At 32.2% G+C, this 24,376-nt stretch overlaps 4 protein-coding genes across 5 annotated transcripts; all 4 read left to right on the top strand.

The window, feature by feature from the left end:
* The first annotated feature begins 235 nt into the window (after positions 1–235).
* On the top strand, positions 236–3,499 carry LOC126780631 (uncharacterized). Of its 2 annotated transcripts, XM_050505251.1 has the most exons (7): positions 236–385; positions 636–708; positions 896–1,033; positions 1,119–1,267; positions 1,659–1,759; positions 2,080–2,243; positions 3,378–3,499. In XM_050505251.1, exons 2-7 carry the CDS (start codon positions 647–649, stop codon positions 3,472–3,474), a joined length of 711 nt encoding a protein of 236 aa, XP_050361208.1. In that variant the 5' UTR covers positions 236–385; positions 636–646; the 3' UTR covers positions 3,475–3,499. The 2 variants fall into 2 exon arrangements, with proteins under 2 accessions (XP_050361208.1, XP_050361209.1); XM_050505252.1 differs by lacking the exon at positions 2,080–2,243.
* A 1,559-nt stretch (positions 3,500–5,058) lies between these two features.
* Positions 5,059–9,322, top strand: LOC126780639 (uncharacterized). Its single transcript, XM_050505261.1, has 4 exons — positions 5,059–5,755; positions 5,944–6,069; positions 7,210–7,542; positions 7,713–9,322. Exons 1-4 carry the CDS (start codon positions 5,059–5,061, stop codon positions 9,320–9,322), a joined length of 2,766 nt encoding a protein of 921 aa, XP_050361218.1.
* Positions 9,323–10,918: 1,596 nt separating this feature from the next.
* Positions 10,919–11,374, top strand: LOC126780677 (uncharacterized). Its single transcript, XM_050505306.1, has 2 exons — positions 10,919–11,095; positions 11,170–11,374. Exons 1-2 carry the CDS (start codon positions 10,937–10,939, stop codon positions 11,338–11,340), a joined length of 330 nt encoding a protein of 109 aa, XP_050361263.1. The 5' UTR covers positions 10,919–10,936; the 3' UTR covers positions 11,341–11,374.
* Positions 11,375–12,839: 1,465 nt separating this feature from the next.
* LOC126780637 (uncharacterized) lies at positions 12,840–14,157 on the top strand. The gene is made up of 4 exons (XM_050505259.1): positions 12,840–12,957; positions 13,091–13,258; positions 13,692–13,919; positions 13,990–14,157. Exons 1-4 carry the CDS (start codon positions 12,880–12,882, stop codon positions 14,155–14,157), a joined length of 642 nt encoding a protein of 213 aa, XP_050361216.1. The 5' UTR covers positions 12,840–12,879.
* Positions 14,158–24,376: the final 10,219 nt, after the last annotated feature.

The raw sequence follows: 24,376 nt of genomic DNA, 5'->3' as shown, positions 1-24,376 counted from the left end.
TATTTTTAGATTTGTAAAAATTCGTTTTTATATTTTTTAAGTTATTTTTCAATTATACAAAATTATAAACGATAATTGAACGATATACAAATATCCGAATAAATTTCGAACGATTAATAATCATTACTATTATCTGTATTATTCAATTGCAAATTTTCGGTTATAAATTCAGTTTTTTAATTTCACAAATTATTTTATACAATTTAAATTTAAATTCGCTTTCCATTAAACGTTACAATGCTGTAAAACATTACATTTATAAAATAATGTACACGTTGAATTTTATTACTTTTTATTATTATAATGAAATAAAAAATATATATTCAACTCAACCTCAACTGATCAACAAATAAATATTAATAGTAATTAATTACTTACTGTTGAGGTAGGTGTTTAGTTTTAATATAAATAGACTTAATTTTAAATTAAAATAGAATTATAATAGGGGAATTCTTTAAAAGTAGTTATATTTTCATTTTGAAAATATGACTAAATAATTAGCATACATACGAAACAAAATCGAATGGTTAGTCAATATATATTTTGTTATACTCACTTTGACTTCGAAATGTATTTTATATTATCTCAATTTACATATTTTTTATATATAATATTTATTTATTTAACTTTTTTAGCTAGCTTAATAATGTCACATCCACGTTATCCGCACAGCAATGTGGCGAAGCTTAAGGGTTATCATCCAGAAAAGTAAGAATCATTCAGGTTCATTATGAAATTTAATCATATTTTATTTAAATTTACACAAATGTATTTCTGTTCTAATTGAACCAATTAAGTGCCTAGAAAATAATTACAAATTAAACGTTAACAACATTTTTATGCGAAAACATAAATGTTAATCACATCGAATGGTATTAATTTGTCAATACTGCAGATATGTCATTGATGATGTTTCACCAACCGTGTGTACTGATGAGAGCTTGACGCCCAACCAACCTCCTTTGTTGACTCAGCGCACCATCGGAAAATTTCTACAGCCTATAACTAGAGAACTGGTTGAGATACCACCAAGGTTTTGACTATTCTTAAATAAGTAGCTTCAATTTAAACAACGCTTACTTCGAAATTTCCATTCTTAAAAAATAAAATTATAACAGACCCACTATAGACGAGCTACCTGATGCAGTAATTGAAAATATGGCAAAGAAAGACAAAGCGTTTTGGGTTGATAAACCTGGAGCTAATGCATACAATCTTCACGATGCCTTTTATAATTATGGCATGACTACCGAAAAAGTTTTGACACGTAAGTATACCAAGAACAATGTTTTTTTATTATTTCGGCAATATAAAAAAATCTGTAGAACGCGAGTAACATGAAATATATTTAAAATACAAACAAGAGGCAATATTCATTATGTAAATAAATCCTGAACTTCGATATGATGATTCGAATAATAATACTCACTTTGAAAATTGGTTTTATATTTTCACAGTTCTCTTTATCTCAAAACTTATTCTGGTTAATAATACAAGCTTAAAAAGAAGCACTTATTTTGGTCCTCAATCTAATACATTATAAAATGGTAAACCTAAACTAATTATTGTTTAAATCATATAACAATAAACTTGTTTCCTTCCTTGGTTATTAATAATAACGAGGATTTCATTCTCTGATCGCAATTGTTATTTAACAGCTCACCAGGACAGCTTTCCTCATTCTTATCAGTATGACCTTGACTGCGTTAAGTATAGACGTCAGCGTGCATGTGAGGGATTAAAACAAACACAAGAGGGCGTAAGGGTTTTACTGTGTTCTCTCAATTAAAAACTAAGTATCATTCGAAAATTTTTTTTAGTATTTACGATAGCGGTTATCGCGTCAATCTGTAAATCTGTTATTATCGAAACATTCGTTAAAAAAGTTAAGTAAAATCGAAAAACCTACCGAAGCCTCGAATACATTCGCGACTGAATAAAAATAAAAATATTTTTTGCATGCCATAGAATTGATTGGATGTCCAATAAAAAAACTTTACTAGAGAAATCATCAAACTCAAAGTGCACTTTTAGTAACTTGGCTTGGATATTTATTATGTAAATATAAATACATTACAGAAGCATGTAGCTGCGTATTGTCGGGAATGTGATAAACCCTTAAACATTAAAATAGCACCATCTCCAGCGGTCACTTCAGACTCAACCCAGAAACGATGGCGAGATTACCCAGACCTGACGAAAACACTATCTTTAAAGGAAATTCGTGAACGGATGATGAATGAGTATGATCACAATTATCAACAATTTACATGTCATCTTTGATTTAATATAATCTACTAGCTTATCGTCCCGGCTTCGGACGAGTAGATAAGAAGAAAAATGTATTTTGGATGTTAAATTAAATCCGTTCTTAGTGAGCGTTTACGTCGGAGAAGGAGTAACTGTGACAAATTTCAAGTCAATCGGGCGGATAGCTTAGAAAAAATACCACAACAAGAGAAAAACCACTCATCTCATGAGTGCCTGTATTTGCCTCGTTGGTTTTAGCCTCTAGGCTTGATATAGTGCTGCAGATCCCTAGGTCCTAGATTCAAACAATAGGACGTCTGAAGATAAAAGTCACTGAGTTTTTTTATAGCCGTTGGTTCTGCGCCTAAACTCTTTAGGATAATGAGAGTAAGACAATAGAGAGTTCAGCTGTGTTTGTGCACACACTTGTGCCTATATGACCAACCCTGCTGGTTAAGTCTGAGGTTAACCGGTCGGGGGACATCATATATTGAACAGTTCAAAATTATGCGTATTATTAATTAATATGCTACATGTTCGGTATTTCTTATTTTTATCATTGGAATTATTGATAATAGTAATATTGGCTTATCCATTGTATAAGGTTATTAGGTAGACCAATAATCATGGAGTAGATGGGCAATACTAGACGATACTGAAGATACACGATAGTGTAGTCGAGGTCTGTATCAGTGTAATTCTTTACATTTCGTTTACCATACGTGACTTAGAACATACTTTTAAGTCCAAACTTAAGTAATATCTCGTGCAATGAGAAGCGTTTATGTGCCAACCATTTGACCATTGAAAACCAACAGCCAGGGGTAGACGCGAGCGCCGGAACCGTGCAGATTTTATTGTAGAACATATGCTCTAATAATAAGATTCACGAATATTGAATTGTATATAATGTGTCTATACAATTATTATTAAAGTGAAAGTAATATATGTCTCTGTCTATATGTCACGCTTTCAACGCTAAACCATTGAAACGAGTTTGATAGAAAATAGCAAGCTTGGACCTCAGGGATGGAAATAGGGTTTTTTTACCTAATACCTCATACATTACCCCTAGCACGAGGAAAAAATAATTTTATAACTTGTACTGTTAACGTATATTGTTTCAGGGTTGGCAAACCGTTTAAGAATGAAGCTTGTAATTGGTATAATCAAAATTATCCTACAGTTAAATATGATTGTATAGTACGTAAATTTTCTAAATGATTAAAGTAAAACACTGCTATACTTATTTACGTGGATTTCATTTGCCTAAATAAAGTTTATATGTTTTCATACTAGTTTATTTTTAAGTATTAGGAATACCTTTAATATAAATATAATGACGGAAATAAAATATTATGACCAGGCATGATGAATAAGAAAATGAAGCATATAGTGACTACTTACTGGTCGATGTGCAGTTCTAAAACGAGAAAAACTATATTTATAAATGAAAGCAGAACATTTACTTGGTAACTAGTTGCTGCCAGTGGCTTCGCTCGTGCGTAATTGTAAGTGAAGGATAGTTAGTGGTTTGGGCTATTCGTTGAGGAATCAGTCAGGACAAGTAATTATATATGTATAGATAAGGCTTTGTGCAAACCCGTCTGGAGTAGTATCCTCACTCACCCACCACTCACCCTCTCATCACATATTCTATCTCCAAACAGCAATACGTAGTATTGTTGTGTTCCGGTTGGAATGGTGAGTGAATCAGCATAACTACAGGCACATGGAACATAACATCTTAGTTCTCTAAATTTTTTTTACGGCATACGACGAGTTTTTGTAAATTAGCTCCGAAATGTCACAGAAAAATCCGCGACAACTTACATCAATTGTATATGGTAAGGAAGTATCCCAGTAATCAGTGATAAATAAGTAGTCCTTTGAAAAAAAATGCCAACTCATCAAAATAAATACAGTAATTAATTCATAGTAAATGCTGGGAATAATATTGTTGTTTTTAGATATCATATTAGTATTATTTTTTTTTTTATATTATCATATTGAATTTACGTACATACACCTTATTCAGGATATTTATGAGCTGCATATATGTACTATAAATTGGCTCGATACTGATTGTGTTATATATATATATTGTGTTTATTCTATAAAATTATTGTTTATATGTGTTATTTAACGAAAAATGATGAAGGAGATATACAATACGACGCTACATGACTTTGTTAATTTTTATTTTAAATTTGCTTGTAAAAGCTTCTTGGTAAAGAATTTGGATAAAAGTTACTCATCAGAAATAGCGAGTTTTATAAAATTATGTTCTATGGCTTCTAAAGGTGACAAAAATAACTTTAACGTTCTAATGATAGCCCGACAACTAATCCTTTTGTACTTCTTTCTTCTATAAGCTATATAAGAGAGATTTAACATAAATAAACATACTTGCAATTTGAACATTGTATGCCTGGCAGTGCTGTAGAAATATGTGCATTCAGGGTTGCGAGGGTAATGAAAAAAAACATATTTTTTATTCAATAGTATTCTTATTTATATTGTATAAAGAAATATTAATTATATTGTACAAAATATTAATTTACGTGTTAAACGAAAATAATGGCTAGACAACCCTTACCCCTTAAGATACCCCTTGCGTATACAAACTTGTCATTTAAGATGGAATAATCTATACCATTAGAAGAAATGAAATTAAAAACAATGTCTATATGACGTACTATTCTTTTGTTTATCTATCACTTTCAAAATTTTAAGTATGTCTATAAACATTTTATATTAACAAATCAAATAAGATATAAGATCTCATCCCCAAAATAATACCAAAAAATGACGAAACAGAATGACGGGCTTTTCCTCTTAGAGGTTCTCGTTGATAAAATATTTTTTATTAAAAGTCCCTGTTTTTCTGATAAGGATTTTAGGACATGTATTAACATCGCATGTCCGGGAGTTGAACCACTGGAGATCTGTGACGACGAACCAGGAGCTTGCTTAGTGAAGAGTACCGGCCCATTTATCAAATCCTTTAACAATGGGAAATCTTGCCTTTTTTCTCTAAATGAAAATGAAATCAATACTGCCATGAATAAATATCCCATAAATGTTTGTGTGTATAAGGCTCTACCATGTGGATGTTTGCCAACAAAAATTGTAATGGGAGAATGTGTAATTGATATGACAAAAGAATTTGTTGAAGCGCGCAAAACTTTTTTGGAAGATCCAACCAATGTCAGCTACCAAGCTCTTAAAGATTCGTTTCGAATCGTTGGACCAGATGGATCCGAGACCGGCGAAATTGTTATGTTTTTACGTATATCCTGTTTTGGCAAATTAATTATAACTAGATTTCAGGGACCGGGTGGTCCACCAAATTTAGCAGCCGGTAAAAGTTCAGCAATTATTGATAGATCTTGCACTCCTACGAGAGAATACCAAAGCATGCAAGATCCATGTGCATGCGGAGCAGCACGAGGCAATATTAATGGTGGAGTTGGAGGTAGTGCAGGGGTACCCTGTAACGTCGGTGGAGGTGGTGGTGTTTGTCCCCCAGGTAAGAGTGCATTATAAATACACAAACTATTTAAGGTGGTTAATTTTGTGAAATAACTTATGCGAATAAAAAATGCATACCCACTTTTTTAATCTTAATAAAAAAACTCTTGCTTTTAATGAGATTTTTTTTCAAAACTAAATATACTATTGCAGCTAGAGACCCTTATAATAGTATGCCCTGTACGGACCTTGATGACCCATGTTACTGTTCTGGACCCAAACCACAACCAAAACAGCAGATGGTTTGCAGGAATACTGATCAATATTGTTTACATGTACCGAAAGGTGAGCATAAATAATTAAGTTTTAAATTATTGTTAATAGGATATTCAGGTATGAAAATCTTTTGATGACCAGGTCGCAGTAAGCAATTCGAGGAGATAGGCACAAACCTTGGTGGCAACGAGCTTAAGATTAAAGTCCCTGCTAGTGCTTCTATTATAAAAAAAATAAGTCAGACACATTGTTCCATGCAATGTCCTTATTCCAAAAATACAGATATTGGACCATGCGAACCGCCATGTGGGAAAAATCAAATAAGTTTAGCATTGCCCTGTGAAGCCACTTGTTGTGAAGGCGCACAACCTACTGGGACACAATTCACCTGTTTGACTGAAGGGTGCCTTCAAGCATCAAAACACGGTCAACAAACAGCTTTGGCTCGTGGTGATGTCAAGCAGCATGAATTAGCTAACAGGGATGTGTTTGTATTAAAAGTAGCTAAAACAGCCGTTTTAAATGAAAAGAAATGTAAATTCGAATTGGAACTTGCAACTCCAAAAGGACCAGATAAAAAACCACCAATAAAGAAAATAAATACCTGTCTACAGTCTGACCTTGACTGTGAATGTTGTGTTCGACGATTAAAAAATCCAAAGGGAAAGAAAAAGCGATAATTTATACAATTACCATATAGTTTATTATTACCTGTCAAATGAAAAGTAAAAAAAAAATATTCAGCAGTAGGGAATATGCATATGATATTTTCTTTGGACCTGATAATATTTGTTACATTAATAAAAATTATATAGCAATGGTTATAGCTCGATGTCTTACACTATAAATGTTCATACTAAAAATGTGAACAGTAAGCTTTCCTTTTAATCACGAGATTTTTTTATTTGTCTTCTAATTGTTGTAGGAATCAGGTGTAAATTTTAATTATAATTTACTATCATGCTAAGTTTATTTAAATTCTCTATATGATTAATTAGCAGATATGACACACAAATAAAACATACAAGCAATAAATAATAAAGTGTTACGGTAACTGTTGTATAAAAATTACTAAACATTAAATATGTATTGACTACGTCTTACTTAAAAAACATTATTATAAATTTAAAAAAAACATATTGCTATGATGTTATAACTATAATTATTTTTTTGATATTTAAAAATGCATGCATATTCCCTGTTGTGCAGATTGCTGTCCGACTGGAAACAAGGTTGTATTTCAATTGCCTACGGATACCTGTGACCTTGGCCACAAACAAAGAACACACTTCAAGTTCACTTCAGATGGAGTGGGTGACTTAGCTAGGGATGAGCCAGGCCAACTAATGTCAACCACTTCAGAACAATACCCAGGTGTTGTATATGATTTTCCAAGACAAATAATAAAAATGAGAATCGGAAAGACTATTGAAATGCCCGGAAGGAAATCAAAACTTGAATATCAATTCATAACACCCGTGATAACACATGAAAAGATAGTGCCAGTAAGAGAGGAGCGAACAGCGCAGTGTGCTCAAGCTTGTACTAACTGTTGCTCTTTTAATATTGATTAAAAATTTAACATTTCAATTTTGCATTTACGTTTCTTATTGTATATTTTGTAAGAAATATTTGCTAAATTAATAAATTATTTTATTAGTGGTTTTATGACTTGTTTATTTTAACTAATAGTATTTATTAATTTATCGTAGGTAATCTACAAAACTTGCTGTTACAACAAACAAAGGAGGACGGAGAGTTATCATCGAGGAAAATAAAGCATATAATTTACGATTTGCAAGTTTTCAGTAAACAGTCTTTTTTATCAAATTCGACAAATAATGTCTCTGTAAGAAAACGAATATCTGAAACTCATACAGATATATTTTATAACAACGTTGATCGTACTTGGGAATCGTGGGGCTCTTTTAAAGATGTTAAAGAAGCTGGCTGTTTTGGAGTAAAAGATACATCAGTTTATATGTCTCTTTCTCATAATTATGGCCGGATGACACTAGGTACACAAGCTACGGCTTCTATTAATAAATCTTTTCAAGTTTGTGAGGAGTGGAAGACATCATTAAAAAGCGAAACAGAGGCTACTTCAAATTACTGTTCAACGTGCTCAGTATCCACTGTTCCTTTACGTAAATATAAGAATCGGGTTACTAAAAATTTACTTCGCCCTGAAATTTATTTTTTTGGAAAGAAGAAAGAACGCTCAGATAATAAGGGGATGGGATCAAAAGGTTCTTATGCAAAACTACATAAGACAAGTCAAACGTCAGGTACTGCTATAAAAAGTGGTTCCAAATCAAGTATTCAATCCTGTTCAAATCAAAGCATTAAAAGGCGTAGTAGTTCTACCGCAAAGCCTAATTTCACAGCAAAAAATTCTAAGGGAGCAGCAACGGCATCAGGTACTTTTAAGTCCGTTACTATAAAAGACGAAAAGTCACAAAAACCTTGTCCAGCATTGGGAGGAACCACAAAGGGAGATATGACGGCTACGGTTTCGCATATTAAGATCGGGCCTAAAGAAACATGTCCCGTGCATGGAAATGATCCTTGTCAGGGTCCTAAGTGTGTATTGGCTTCTTCAGGACAAGAACAGGGATTAGTGAAGGTGACTAATATAAATAATCCTAGGAAAGGTGTCTTCGAAATTGTTATTCGAAAACTTACTGGGGCACCTTTAGCAAAAAATGAATTAATGTTAGAGTGGACTCCACCGCCATCTCGTACATCGCCATGTAATGTGCCATGTCCAATATCTTATATTCCACCTCGCTCTTGTCGCCATTCAAAATGTAAGTTAATAGTATGCCGACCTACATCCTGTAGACCTAAATGTTCAAGAAAAAAGCCATGTGGACAAACGAGTTGTCGAACACTTCCCTGTAAAAGTTGTTGCAGAGCTACATGCTACGGAAGCCCATATCGTCCATGTAAGCCATGCCCTCCACAACCACCCTCATGCTGTCCAGTTTCACCTTGTAGCCAATGCGTTAAGCCTTGCAAGACGCCCTGTGCCATACCTTGCAAAAGCTCACCGTGCCTAAAACCTTGCCCGATTGGACGCAAACGACCCCGGATATCTCGAAGTCAGCCAAAGATTAAATCTCATCGCAAGAAACTTTCTCCCTGTTCTAATCGTGCAAAGGCATGTCCTGTTGTTCGATGTCGCAGTATAGCTGGACAGTGTACTGTGTACTGTGGTATTCCTCAATTTTGCTTACCACGAAACTGCAGTGCAGTTCTTCCCTGTAAATTCACAAGTCTAGAATCTTGTTTGAAGAGCTGTTCTTCCTGTTGTGGCTAAATATAAATAAAATCAATAAATAAATAGATATTCTACAATAACCACAACACTTTTATTATTTATTAACATTTGATAAGCGTAATTTTTACTGTTGTACCGCTAGCTTGCCAATATTATATATACGATACTGTTAAGGTGAAAACAAATAAAAAACATGTTTAGATATAAAATCATTCATATATATACATACGGCTAAAGAGGCCGGAAATGTTGACAAAAAGTTTTACTAAAATACTATGCTATAAAGGCAGGTTTAAATCAAGTCAGTCTAACTGAAAATTGAAGACATGTGAGGTCGTGTGAAAACATAATAAGTCTAAATAAGCGCTGCCAAATTAATGTTTACTTTGCGTCACGATGCTGCATCAATAATGCCATGATTTTAGTCGATCATTTGTTGAGATTTACCAATTAAGTACTATTAGCAATTCTTGGTTGCGAATATTAAGTATTCTGGCTGCTTATTTTAAAGTTATCCTCCTATCTTTGCCGATCTAGGCAGAGAAACAATAAGTAGTGGCCTAGTATAAAAAGCGGCATCAAGTTGTGTCGTGAATTTTTTGGTTAGCAAAGCATCACTCATGAATGTCTATTTCTGTCTGTGTTCCTATTGGTCTTCTAGTCTCAATTTTCAAATAACAAAGTTAAATTTAGTTAACATGGCTTAAATATCATAAGGAATATTCAAATGGTATAAAATTCTTACGTTTGTGTGACAAATTAGAATTTTGTAATATATCCACCATATAATTAAACAACAAAGCGCTAACTATATAGTATTCAGACCTCGACGCCAGTACTGTCGTCAATAGCTGAGTCAACGTAAGCCTTAATAAATAAAAAAAGGTAGTCCGTGTTAAGTTAGGTAGACTTAGTGAAATTTATTCGTAGCTGCTTAGCACATGGTTACTTTTTTATAAGACAAAAAGTACATATTGTTTATCATAATGTGTACAAGATCTACTTAATATAAATATCAAATGTTTAAATACTTATATGAAAAAGTGACCAGTAAAATAAATAGAAATTTATAAAAGATAGTGGGTATAAGTACTGTACTGCTGGCCTAGTCAAGTACACAAGATACGAAAGATAGAACCTAATTCGAATCGAAAACATTTGTCCTAAATCTCTGGTGAAATAAATTATAAATTTGAAAGATATTATAGTCGACTATAGAAATCATATTTTTCTCAAGTACACAGATGTTTATATTTTGTAAAATGATATCGGTGTACGTGTTTAAATAATAATAAAAATATATAGTAAAATTATTTTATCCGACCAGTAACAGTGGAATGAATCACTTGGATTACCAGAAATTAGTCTTCGTCAACGAAAGTTTTTCTCATATTCATCGTTAGTTTTCTTTTTAGTTTTTAAGCATATTTCTACAGAATAAAAAACAAGCCATCATTTCTGGCTCTGATTTGACGTTGCCAGAAAATTTTATACAAGTAGCGTACGTCACATATAAAAAATAGTATTTTGATGTCTATCATAACTATAATTGTCTTATAGGAATATGAAAATTTAGGTGTGATTTATATAACAATTTTTACCATACCATACCACTAATATAATCTTGAGAACTGTTCTATCAAAATTTAGGCAATGAGTGCTAAGGGTACCCAAGTTCAAGCCAAAGTCAAGCAATCCTCAACAAAACCGGGACTATGTCCATGGCTATGTAACCTAGTTCCCAAAAATGTGCCTGGTCCGGGAGCTGCACAGTCTGTCTTGCACCCAAGAAAGGATGTTTTTCTATTAAAGGTAACTAATTTAATAGAAACATTACATTTCATATATTCTTTTTTAATGATTCTTAAGATTTCTTGTTTTATAAGGTAGCAAAAGTAGGTCCTAATGGTGACCGGCGCTGCAAGATGGAGTTAGAACTCGTGACGCCCAAAGGTCCCGATAAAAGAAGCCCATTTCGTTACGACACTCGAGAGACTCAATGCGAACCAGAACCGGCCCCTTGCTGCTGTGTAAAACAAAAGAAGAAGAAAAAATAACTTCATTAGTTAGTTTATCTCAAACGTTATTCAAATAAAAGATTAAACAACAGGAGTAATATACAAATACTATATTATATAAAAAAAAAATATTATTGTTTTTTTTTTTAAATATACACGCTAATTAAATACCAAATAAAACAAATTTATGTATGCTATTATTACTCGTGCTCAGGTTGAATCTATATTCAGACGTAATTTCACAAGTGTTATGTAATTATTATAAGTCGGATTATTTCGTTTTTTTACCGTCTAAGCTCGCTCGACTTTTGAGATCAGAAAATCTATCAGAATGTAAAACAAAGCTCCTCCAATGGTTCAACAAAAAATATTTGAAATTCCTTAAAAAAACGCGTATTAGAGTTTTCTGCTATAAACATTACGTTCATGTTTATAGCAGAAAACCCTATTACTGCTACCCTGATACAGCTTTAATAATATTTGTATTGACTTGTCGTCATTTAGTTTTCACTTTGCGCTAATTTGTTTGATAAATTTAGAGTTTAGTACTAAGATTAAATATACAAAATACTGTTTGATTTGATTTCGAATACTCAGGTTTGTGGTACTACGTACATATTTTTTAAATTACATTTATATTTTTATTGAAGGACATGGTTGAACGAATTATAGGAGGTGGTAGAATAATTTAATAGTTGATTTTAGTGATTAGTACCTACCACAATACCCTTTCAGCAAATATTTAAATACTATATTTTATATACTATTAAAAAAATAACATACTGTATTGTGATTGCATCTAACATTTTATACAATATTATCATTTAATTCAAATAAATAGGTGCAGTTTAGCATATTTTATATATTTAATATCGCATTTTTACATTTATAATCAATCTATTAAATATAGCGGTCGCTTGTTTTATTCCCAACCCTCAACAATCAAATGTCACATTCAGGCGAAATTCTTTGCCTCGACAATTTTTAATTGAGATTATTTAAAAAAAACATGTTATGAGATTATATTTGAACGAAAACCCAAGGAAATTTTGTTATTTGTATTTTCGTTTCTATAACAGAATTGAATCTATGAAAACAAGATACGAGTATATACATAATTTACAACATAAATACTTCTAGGTTAATAATATTAATGAATACGGTATTAATGTAAGCTAATCTCGACTTATGAGCTGAATATAAGTAACAAAAATACAAATTGAAATTACCATATCAGTTCAGCAAGTATTGAAAATATTATAATTTCCAAGCTATAATTATGTAAAACTTTTGTAACAATTATAATTATATATTGAATTTGTAGTATAAACGTTACATTCAAAATGACATCCTGTAGTTGTGTAGGTATATTTATCTTGGCTAGCCTTTTCTTCCTAAGTTTGATATGTATATGTAGTCCAATGACCTTTATTTTCGCAGATAAAAAAGAAATACTTCTTCCGATGTTCTTAATTTCTTCTCGTAGTCTATGAATATCATTAGCGTGACAGATTTCATTATTTATCCTGTTGGCTCAAAATTACATAGTATTGATTTTTTTGTAACATTGACTACAAAATGATGGGAAAAGCTGGTGATGGAATCCATAAAAATAAACCGTATGAAGAAATCGGAGCTATATTTAATGGAAACGAAGTTTGTAACTTATATTTTATTTTGACATTATACATATTTTCATTCGAAATTGTTATTAAATTTAAGATATTGTGTCTTTGTAAGTAAATATTACTGACGATATAATGTTTATTGCGATTTATTGTTTTAAAAGGTCAAAATAAGAATTCCGAAAAGTACTACAAAGCCGCCAAAGCTGACTCCATCACAGATGAAGTTACAAAACCAGTGCACCTGTGATGACGATAAATCAATATGCTCAGAAACTTGTGGGTTCCCGGGTGAATATGACGGTGGTCCTGCTAACAGACTGAATTTCCAGGTTCAAACCTAACCCTAGTTATTCATTGAATAAGTATATTTCTATCTTTGAAAGTTTCTTCTGTTAATAATTGCACGCTTATGACCTAATACAACAGCTTTGTTTTGTCCTGAGTATTTTAACAGATATTTCTCCCACTGTGCCCCAGAAATCAAGCTTTTTCTATAGCTCGTAATGGAATGGAATCGTATTCTTTATGTATATTACAAGCTCTTACGTATTGAAAAAAATACAACAGTAAAAATTGACTGTGAAAACGAAAATCACACATGTTCATATAAATATTACAATCATTTAATTTCTATGAAATTAAAAATCAAAAGTATAATTCAGTACAAATTACTAATTTATTTTTGTTCATTTTGATAATATTCCTCGAAGGAACGAAGGTGAATTGTTTGCATATCATTAACCTTCGAAAACTTGTTCTCAGATTCCTGACGATATCTGCGAATCACTAACTAACAGAACAGCCCTTAATTCGGAACTTATTTATAGCAAGAAGAAGGAACATGATAATCTTTGTAACGTTTGCAATGTCACGCCTAGTGATGCTCCAAAGGGTGTACAAGCACAAAAAGTTTTACATCCAGATAAAGATGTGTTCTTGCTTAAAATTGGCAAACAAACTGATGAACCAAACCGTACAGGCAATATAGAGGTATAGAGAAGGGAAAAAAATACACAAAAATATAATTTATATGAGTTTATTTGTGAACAAATATTTTCAGGTAGAATTAATAACACCGCGAGCACCGGCCAAAGCAAAGCCAGCTACTCACTCATGCAAACAAATTCAATGCGAAGAAGATGAGATACCCTGTTGCTTACCATGCAGAACTTGCCGTCGTGTCTATCCAAAAAAGAAAAAGATTAAACAACCGAAATGTTGTTTTTAAATCAGTACAGGATATAAAAAATTGAAATAATTTTACATATTTGTAAAACATAAAATATTTCTGAAAAAATACCTTAAATAAAGTTCTTGGAACATAGGATTATTGCACTCAAAATATGATATGAGTGGAACCTGTAATATTCTAGAAAAAGCTATTTCATTTATAAAATTATGTGACAGATTTATTTATGGGCAAAATAAATCATGTTACGTAATATCATTATTATTCATTGTTCTTCATTAATTTATAATCGACACTTATCGCTAGTTTAAAGACGAAATAAATATACAACATAATGCCACCTGCCGTTAGCTAACTTGCATACGTTAATCACGAAATATAATTTATTCATTCTAAGTTTGGATGTTTTTGTAATCTTTTCCATTATTTGACTCCAAAGAATCATTCGTTATCAGAGGCATATTAATAAAAATATTCTCAATTTTCAAAATTATTATAAAAAAATATTTCAAAAAAATAAAATTGAACCGAACAATGACGATTACAAATAAACTAAGCACGTTAACTGAACATTGGTACTCTCTTCAAATAACAAAAGAGAATGATATGATCTTCAACCATGTGTACAAATTATACATTGACTTTTGACATCATCTGCCTTTATATATAGCTCGTGTTAGCAGAAATCTCAGCCTTGTAAATATTAACAATGAACATATCTCGACTTCCAATCCATCCTTCATGTATGAGACATGAGCCTTATTATAGATTCATTGCAAAAAAACAATGCAAAAAATTATTTCGTACCTACTTGTTTTTGAATTACAGATTCATATAATACACTACATCCTTTATCAGTTATGTTATTATAAGTTTTTTTTAAACTGTATCGACTTACTTTGAGTCGCGACTTCAGTCATGTGGCACCACGTCAGTTTTGTAATGTGGTAGCCTATCTACCTAAAAAGTAACCTATTTACCCTAGGGTTCAAGATATATCCATGCCGATATAGTTATATCCAATCGCTTCAGTGGGTTAGACACCAAGACTTAAAAGGCATGTACAAGTTACGCTAACCTTCTTATTGTACTCGTAAAAACAAAGCTCTATCAAAAACTTACCAGTGTACATAATGTCTTTACTATTAAATGGAACTTTTTAAATATTATTTTTTTATTATTAATATAATCCTTAATCTTATTTAGAAAATAGTGATCTTAATATAATAAGCATTATTTTCTGTCTTTGTTTTATGTGTTACGTAGAAAGGCTACGTGGGGACACAAGCAATGGAAAAATATCACCGTAAATACAGAATTCACATCCTTTGTTACGGCTGTGGATAATTCCACGCGCTGCCCTTTCGAGAGTGACCTCTCCCAGATTTCAAATAAATCAATACAGCTGCCCACGTTCCCCCTGTCTAGTGTACCTAGATATTCTCCCTAGTTACAAGTTGATTGCTTTTATTTAATCTGCCCGAGTCACGTCGCGCACCTCCCCAAGCTCGTGTAGAGAGAGACGAACTTATATGCAGTTGCATATAAGTTCGTCTCTCTCTCACATGCATAGAAATTTCGAGTGGGGATGTACTCGACAAGTGCAGATATTGATTTAAGTGTCCCATTACTACCCACTGCATCCACCTCTTTTGGAATGGGTATGGAGAAGGTGGTCTGCTTCCACCATCCTCCTACGACCTCTATCTGATGTTGCCTACCTGATGCACCTACGCAAAACGAATAAAATCAATACATAACAAGCAGCTATGCACTGATTTATGTTGGTAATAGAGAACAAAGAAAACTTATAATTCATAATTAGAACATATTTCAAGCAATTATTTTTATTTAATTAAAACGCATAACATACTCTCGTCATATTATACAAAAATTGTAATTTAGCTTTTTTAATTATAATATTTTTTATTAATTATTTCTAGCCTAATAAAATATTCATTTTTGGAAAGAATATTCAGATCGCTTAATGACTGGCAAGTCATATATCATTAAGAATATTTCGATAGTTCGATCTGATTAGGAGTATTCTGTAAATGCTGCAAAATGCAATGTTTTTGGAGCCTACCCTTTAAACTATTTCCTTTGTCTTTTCGAGACATGATCATAACCACTAACACTATTAAGCACATGAAAACAATCTGATTAGTGTTCTATCTGCAGTACATCTTGGCTGCTATTACGAATGCTGAGGATGAAAATCGAAAATACTTCCAAGATACTTAATTATCCTTATGATGTTTTTACGAGAATAAGTTAATTTCGTACAATAAGTCAAACTAGTAAAGAATTACAAATCCTTCAATTCGCGGAATGTCTAAGAATATCAGTCTTCAATAAATAAACATTTGTTATCTTTCTATATTGATTAAAAAAATTGACTTGATAAAATAGGATCATTTGAAAATTGGGATCAGTTAATCTATAAATTTGCTAAACCTAGATTAGAAAAAGTTTAAAAACACTCGGCCTTATAATCGTTAATTAGCGGCTGCTTATTTAAACACAGGTAGTAATAATAGAAGTATTATCATCATAACAATATTTGTTTTAATTTCATGTCTGCAATTCATTATGATAAATTATGATATCGACTTAAAACCAATTACATCCATCTCGTTACAGCATAATGAATAACTAATTCGGTTAAAACTAAAATCAAATTAGCAGCTTATTTTGTTATAACAAACTGCTCTTGTTTCTAAGGAAATCAAATGATAATCTAAATTACAATTAAAAAGATACGTGGTCGTTGTTTCGACTGCTTAATGATATAATCTTGCCGCCACCGCAGAGTAACAAAAAAGGCATAAGAAGAGCAGGTACCTCAAAATATAATGTAATATACATTTGAGAAAATTCGGATGGTTCCTGAAATGTTGAAGAAAAGTCCATAAGAACTACTAAAAGAATTTACTAACGAACTGAATATATGCGCCGCATTTTTTTTATATTTAACATGTTTTTTCATACTATTTCTCCAGGTATCACTTAAAATCTATTCACGAAAATCCATTTTTACCAAATATTATAATTAAAAACGGCGACAATCATACTTACACATTACTGGTAATCAATGCTAAGAGAAGATCGTTACCTCCTGTTTCATATTCTATAAGTAACTATACAGTATAGCTGTGCCACGCCCAATTTTGCTAGAGTTACAATATTTTATGTGCTTTTAAATTTTAATTAAATAAAATATCTTATATTATATTTCTAGGTTAATCCATCAACCATTTGCCGTCACTTCGTTTATCATCAGTAATGATATTGAAGCGTTGTTTATTTAATATTTCATAATTTCTCCGAAAAGTATGTGTATTGAGTTTTAAGTAATTATTATGATATTATAAGGTTATCCACACAAAGTTTTATCTTTATTAAGAGAACAGATTCGAAGACAATGCCAAAACCTTTCTTCAATATAAAAGTAGTAGTATTTATTTGGGTATTTAATCTCAAAAACAAACTATCAAAATTTTCCGTCTATGTCATTATCTGAGAAGGATAAATTATAGTGCACAAGTGTGTGCGCAAACACAAGTGCAGTTTCTAATCTTTCACTCTCTATTTGATGGGGTGCGACACTACTGGCGATAGTTCAGACAAACGACCAAGTTCTTTATGCGCTTTTCTAGACATGGGAGTTTAAGCAACTTGCCAACTTCTTAACAGACAAACCCAATGACTCATTGGCTCAACCCAGGGGTTGGACCTAATGCCTCGGGATCTGAGACCGAAGAGGCAGTAATAAACAATCAGCCGCTTGGTATATGCGTTGATAAATTAGTTAGTCAAACAGCTTGTAATTATAAAAATAAATTATAACGTGTTTATATAAATTAAGGTAACTTGTGCACATAGTTGTCCTCTATTCTGGCAGGGATTTCGAGCAATCTATAAAACCCATTGATTAAATAGCATCGTTTCCACGAGACATAACAATGCCATGTGCGTTTCGATTTATATGTCAAGCACGACTAACCTATCGATATAAATTGAGTATTTAAGCCGTTTCCAGGCATCTAGCTAGCTCGCCCTACAACACAAACGTAGATACTTTATATGTCAGTGACGTTAGGCTTCATCAAAGTCGTACGAGGCATAACAATGGAGTGATTTACAGTCGCGACCTGTTCACACACAACTTACAGTTATACCAACGCCCTTATTAAATTATTATATTTACAGTTTACAGAATGAGAAGTATAGCTTAAAATTGAAAGGGATAGATTATATTATTAAGCTATATTATTATTAATTATTAACTTAACAAAATTTTATTTTTTAATTCATATGTTTTATTAGTAATTTTTATTAACAAAAACGTATTAAGGTCCTTCAGACCGATTTCGACCACGGCGGTCAATCTCAAGAGACATTAGCCAACTGCGAAGGACATATTATAGTGCACAAGTGTGTGCGCAAACTCAGGTGCACCATCTATTCCCTAGCTCTCATAATCCGATGGGACGGCAATCCGACACGACCGGAAATAGTTCAGGCGCAGGACCAACGGCTTTACGTGTTTTCCGAGGCAAGGGAGTATACACACTTGCAACTTCCAGACCACAGGCTGCTACTGAGACCTGGTAATGTAACCCAGAACCTCCGGGTCAGCGGCCTTATATATAGCCAGTAGACCAACGAGGCAGTCAGCGTATTTAAGGCATTGCAATTAAGTGAGATTGTATTTTGTACGGTTTTTGTGAGAATAAATATAAATGATGAATGTTAAACATTCTTAGGCCAAGGATACACTTTAATTCTCATAAAAGAGTAAAAAACATAACTAAACATTTCTTTCAATCGATAACACTAATCTCTTATCATTGTTAGTAGAAATAAATGCTACAAGATTATGGTGTCGACGATGGAGATAATACATCGTGCACAGACATGATAATGGAACAGATACATTTATTTATTTATTAATAACAAAATATTAATGTTTATTGTTATTCTTGACACCTATAGGCCTTGTCATCTTGTTTGGGTGCTGGTTAAACTACAACTAAAAAAAAAGCAAAACAAATCTAATTTAATATTGTACGTATGAGCGTACAGACATACTTATAATATCAAATATTATTATTTTTAAATATTATCATAAAAGTATTTTTTTTATAGAATAGGAAGGCGGACGAGCATATGGGCCACCTGATGGTAAGTGGTCACCAAATGCCCTTAGACAATGGCATTGTAAAAAATGTAAACCATCGCTTACATAGCCAATGCGCCACCAACCTTGGGAACTAAGATGTTATATCCCTCGTGCCTGTAATTACACTGGCTCACTCACCCTTCAAACCGGAACACAACAATAACAAGTACTGCTGTTTTGCGGTAGAATATCTGATGAGTGGGTGGTACCTACCCAGACGAGCTTGCACAAAGCCCTACCAACAGTAGATTATTCGTTATGATATTGAAATATTATTAGCAAATACTTTTTTATACTTAATATTATATTTTGTCAATTTTGATTTAAAATCTAATGGTATATCTAATTCGTTTATTAATTTTGGTAGGAGATAATCTGTAGTTCGTTTTGTATAAATTTTGTTTGCTTTAAATGTGATTGTCATAGCCCATACTCTTGTGTCTTGCTGTACTTATATTACAAAAGTCTATAGTCCCCTCTTTTAAATGTAAAATACATCCAATGAAGAAATAAGACCTAACCTTTTGAATCATCATAAATGCATTTTATAATTAATATCTTAAAAACATACTATTATAATACTTATACTACTGCAATATATAATTAAACTGAGATGTAATAATTAGTAATTTAAAAAATCCTGCAAAATATTTCTATAATATATATTACTAAGCAACATCCGGCAGACGTCGTGCCTATGTATGTATACACATACATAGGTATATTACATACGTATGTAATCACGGCAATTGATTGAACGCTGCTGTAGGTTGTATGTAAATCGACATGGCCTAGTAACCACTAGGCCATCTCGACTTACATACAGCCAAAGACACAGAGAACGCGTGAATCTTAACCGATGATGCTTCAAACCTTCTCCTCAAAAAGGAGAGGCCTTAGCCCAGCAGTGGGAAATTCACAGGCTGTTACTGTACTGTTACTGTAGCCTGTAACGCTATCTAGCTGCCTTCTATAACTACATATATGATGTATGTGTAAACTCATGATTATCGGTCATTACTCTGAATCTTTTATTTAATTATATAATAGCATCCTAGTTATGAAACATCCCAATATTTGAATTAGTTTTGCGAAGAAACAAATCGTATAAATCAATTATGTGACAATAACGAAACTTACAAAATAGTTTTGATATCGTTGTGTACCTTATAATCGACCTCGGAGACTCATTTTCATTGCAGCCGAAAAGGATTAAATTTAAAAAATATGAAATATTGTAAATACAAAACTTTAACAGCTTTAGCTTGTTCTAGCTGTTCCTCGCCCGGGTACTTACGAATAGCATGATATTGTACAGTCTTTCTTCAATAAACGGGCTATCTTGCGCAAAAAAAAAATTTTTCTTACTCGGACGGGTAGGTCCTGTGATAAGTACGTATTATCAAACACTAAAACTCATAACTAAACATAAACTCATACAGTAGATTACACACTACATAACTTCTACATAAATTACATATAACACGAAACATAAAGTTTGTATCGTAACCATAATTACTATAGAGGTATGATCCTTGAACAAAAACTCGTTCAATTCAAGCTAGGCCCATAACGAAACTAAAAAAATATTTTTTGATGCATACCTTAGTTACTATCCTTTACTTATAAATGTTTTATAGCCCCCCATATTAAACAATGATGATGATGGATGGATGGATGAATTAAACAATGCTGGTAGGTTAACCGTCCAAGGTACAAATGACCCGATGTACCTTGGACTTTTTTCCCTTTTTTCTAACGACTCTTGTTCCTAGATTAATTATATATATATATATATATATATATATATATATATATATATATTTCCATATACAGGCTTAATATTACCAATTGCTTGCTATTACTACCTAATGGAAATGCCAGCCCTCTGGACTAGTACTAGTTATTTCAAGAACTATTTCCACTGAAAATTTCAAGGAAAAAGTATACAAAACAAACAGTCACGAATAAAGTTGAGTTTAGATAATTTTTGTGCTTAACATTTTTTTAACTACGTATACGTACGTAAGTTTGCATCCATATATAATTTAATAGATAGAATGTAGCATTATAATACTGTTTTATTCTCCAAAAATGTCCGTTCCCCATTTGTATAGGCCTGATCTTTACGATTACCGTAGAATTTAGGAATAACATAAATTCGCACAGTCACAATAACTACAAGTAAATAACTTCGCAACAGGCAGAAGAGCGTTATCTTTAGCTTGAATAATGTATAAGTGTTAAAGATTAACAAACACAAAACGGGCGAGAGGTCGTAGAATCAGTGATTTGCTTTTCAATAAGTCATCGTCATTTACGCTCATTCAAATTTTGCTTTGTGAACTTATTTGTTACGCAAATAAATAAATGTTTTCATAAAGAGAAAACAGGATCCTTACAAAGACATCACACAAAAAGGTTTTGTTCGCAAAGAAAATAATTTTAAATGTATGAGTAGCTTTAAATGCTTATCGTAACAGAAATTTACGATATTTTTAGATTATCGTAAGCACTGCTTGAAGCATCACGCGGTAAGATTTGTTGTGCATTTATTAATATATTTATTAATATGTATTGGACGATTTTATTAACATGAATTGAAGTCTTTAGCTAAACAATCACGTATTGTCTATATTATATTTTATACATATACTTCACATTTATAATAATACTCAATGGTATTAATATTATAAATGCGAAAATAACTCTGTCTGCCTGTTGCGTTTTTGCGTTTTAATCCAGCCGAAGCCGCGGGCGAAATTTAGTAATTTATAAGTATCACGAAATCCAAGAATACCTTCTTGTAGGTACTTGATAGTGTTTACTTTCTCATTTGCGGGCGTTAGTAGGTAGGTATGGCTAGATTTACACTGCGGTTGAAACTCTAAACGCTGACGCTTTATAAGCTGATGCAATTTTATGATCAAGTAGACGCGGTCCTTTTACAAATCTTAATTTGCAATTTCTTATCTTATAACAGTAAACAATAATTCAATACGTTCGTGCTTTGTATACGCATTGTTTTGTGATCATAACAGCCTGGGAATGTCCCACTGCTGGGCTAAGTCCTCCTCTTTTTTTTTTGAGGAGAAGATTGTTTTTTTTATTGTAATAATTTCGTAATATTAAATTTGAAATTGAAATAATATAAGCCAATTGTAGATGGCAATGGCAATAAATCTAGTTAACTTTTTCACAGCGCTATCTATCTTTTTTTATTTGTACTATAGTGCTAAGCACTGAGTTATTTAAGATGGTTCATTTCAAAGTTACAAGCGTTGGGCTAAATGAAAGTAACATTTCTCCAACAAACTATTGTAGATGTCGTCGTAGTCGACAAGGAAAAAACGAAATTAAAGCATTGTCATAAAAAATATCGAGTAATATATTAACTATATATTAATACAGATTAAAGTATGCTCTTTATTTTTCTTGATTTTCTTAATTTTTTCTTTAAATTATTTTAAATTTAGTTAAAATCATCAGTCTAACATAGGTAAGTTAATGTTTTTTTATTTAATTACAACATGCATCCTAATGCCTATAACTGCTACCTACATGCATATTCATTACAGATAAATTATTATATTACTATTTCCCGCCCTCGGCTTCGGCCGCATGTGTAGGAGGGGCAAGTAAGTGTTAGATACCATGTATGCAAAATTCATGTTAAGACATGAAAGCGTACCAAACAAATATATAAACAAACTCACTTGCAATGCAATATTAGTAAGGAAGTGACGATGGCAGGTAGCGTTTTGTTTTTGTTTGATTTTGTTTATATATATATATATATATTTGTATGAACCCACGACATTGATTTCCAAGCATCAAAATCTATATCAAACTAATATAAACCGTACAACTTTTAAGCTTTGGTATGTATTATCGAAGTGTCAAATAGCAACACGTTATTAAGTGCTTTTATTAAGCAGGCATGCGCGAGTTACGTTCAATCAATACAATGAAATATACTTAACTCAGTCGTTACTGCTCCAGATTTGTTATCCTACTAATATTATAAATAGAATAGTCTGTATGTTTGAATGTTTGTTACGCAATGACGCAATGACTGAACGGATTTGGTTGAAATTTGGGAAACAGTTAGTTTTTAACCTGGATTACTAGAAAGGATACATATACTTTTTATCCTGGTAAATGAAGTGGTTTAACGACTTCTAACAATTTATAAAAAAGGTGTACTATGCTGTCTTACTAGCACTGTACTCAACTGACCTTTAAATATTATAAACTAGCATTTTATACATGATATCGTCTGCGTGGACTTAAGAAATATATCCAGATATAAATGAAATGTCTATGTTAATACGGTCATAACTTCGAAAAGTCAGAAGGGCGTGCCGTGAGGTTGAACATTTACTTTGCAGTCCAACGCTCTCCAAGAAAATCAGTCGCTACTTTCTTATAATTTTATATAGTTTATATTTATGTTTATAATTTAAAATAAATCCTTCATAATAAAAAAATGCTGAAAAAGGTTTTTTGTCGGGAAATTAATTACACGTGGGCGCAGCCCCGAGCTCAGCTACAGTGTTTGTAATAAAAATAAACAAATCATTTTGTTTAAAAAAAAAAAAAAACAATAACATTTTTACAACTACGCATTCTTAGATGCAACAGTATTCCGGCTTGCGTACTCGATACGAATACTCATGACACTTTCATTAATAAGACACAGCATGTGCATTGATACATTTCATTGTATTCGTAGTACATTGCTTTTATAAATCCCCTGTACAATATAGCGTGACTCCTGACGTGTTGCAAAAACTGAAATATAATATCGGTTATAGAAAATTCCATACGTTGCCGAAACCTTACAACTTTGTTTATGTTAGTGATAAATCCTTACGAATATTAAAAATTCATACAAATACATCTAAACTATTCGACCAATCGTCACGAAATTTTGGATATGCGCCGTCAGGGGTACAGAAAAGGACATACTGTACTTAAGACCTCCGTCATCCACTCATATAATCATCCTATTACGTGTCGGATAAAGTTTGGAGTCAATATCACCATCGGTACTCAAGATATACGAGACGA

Source organism: Nymphalis io, chromosome Z (genome assembly GCF_905147045.1).
Source record: "Nymphalis io chromosome Z, ilAglIoxx1.1, whole genome shotgun sequence".
NCBI lineage: Eukaryota > Metazoa > Arthropoda > Insecta > Lepidoptera > Nymphalidae > Nymphalis > Nymphalis io.
This window is presented reverse-complemented; position numbering and strand designations above follow the sequence as displayed.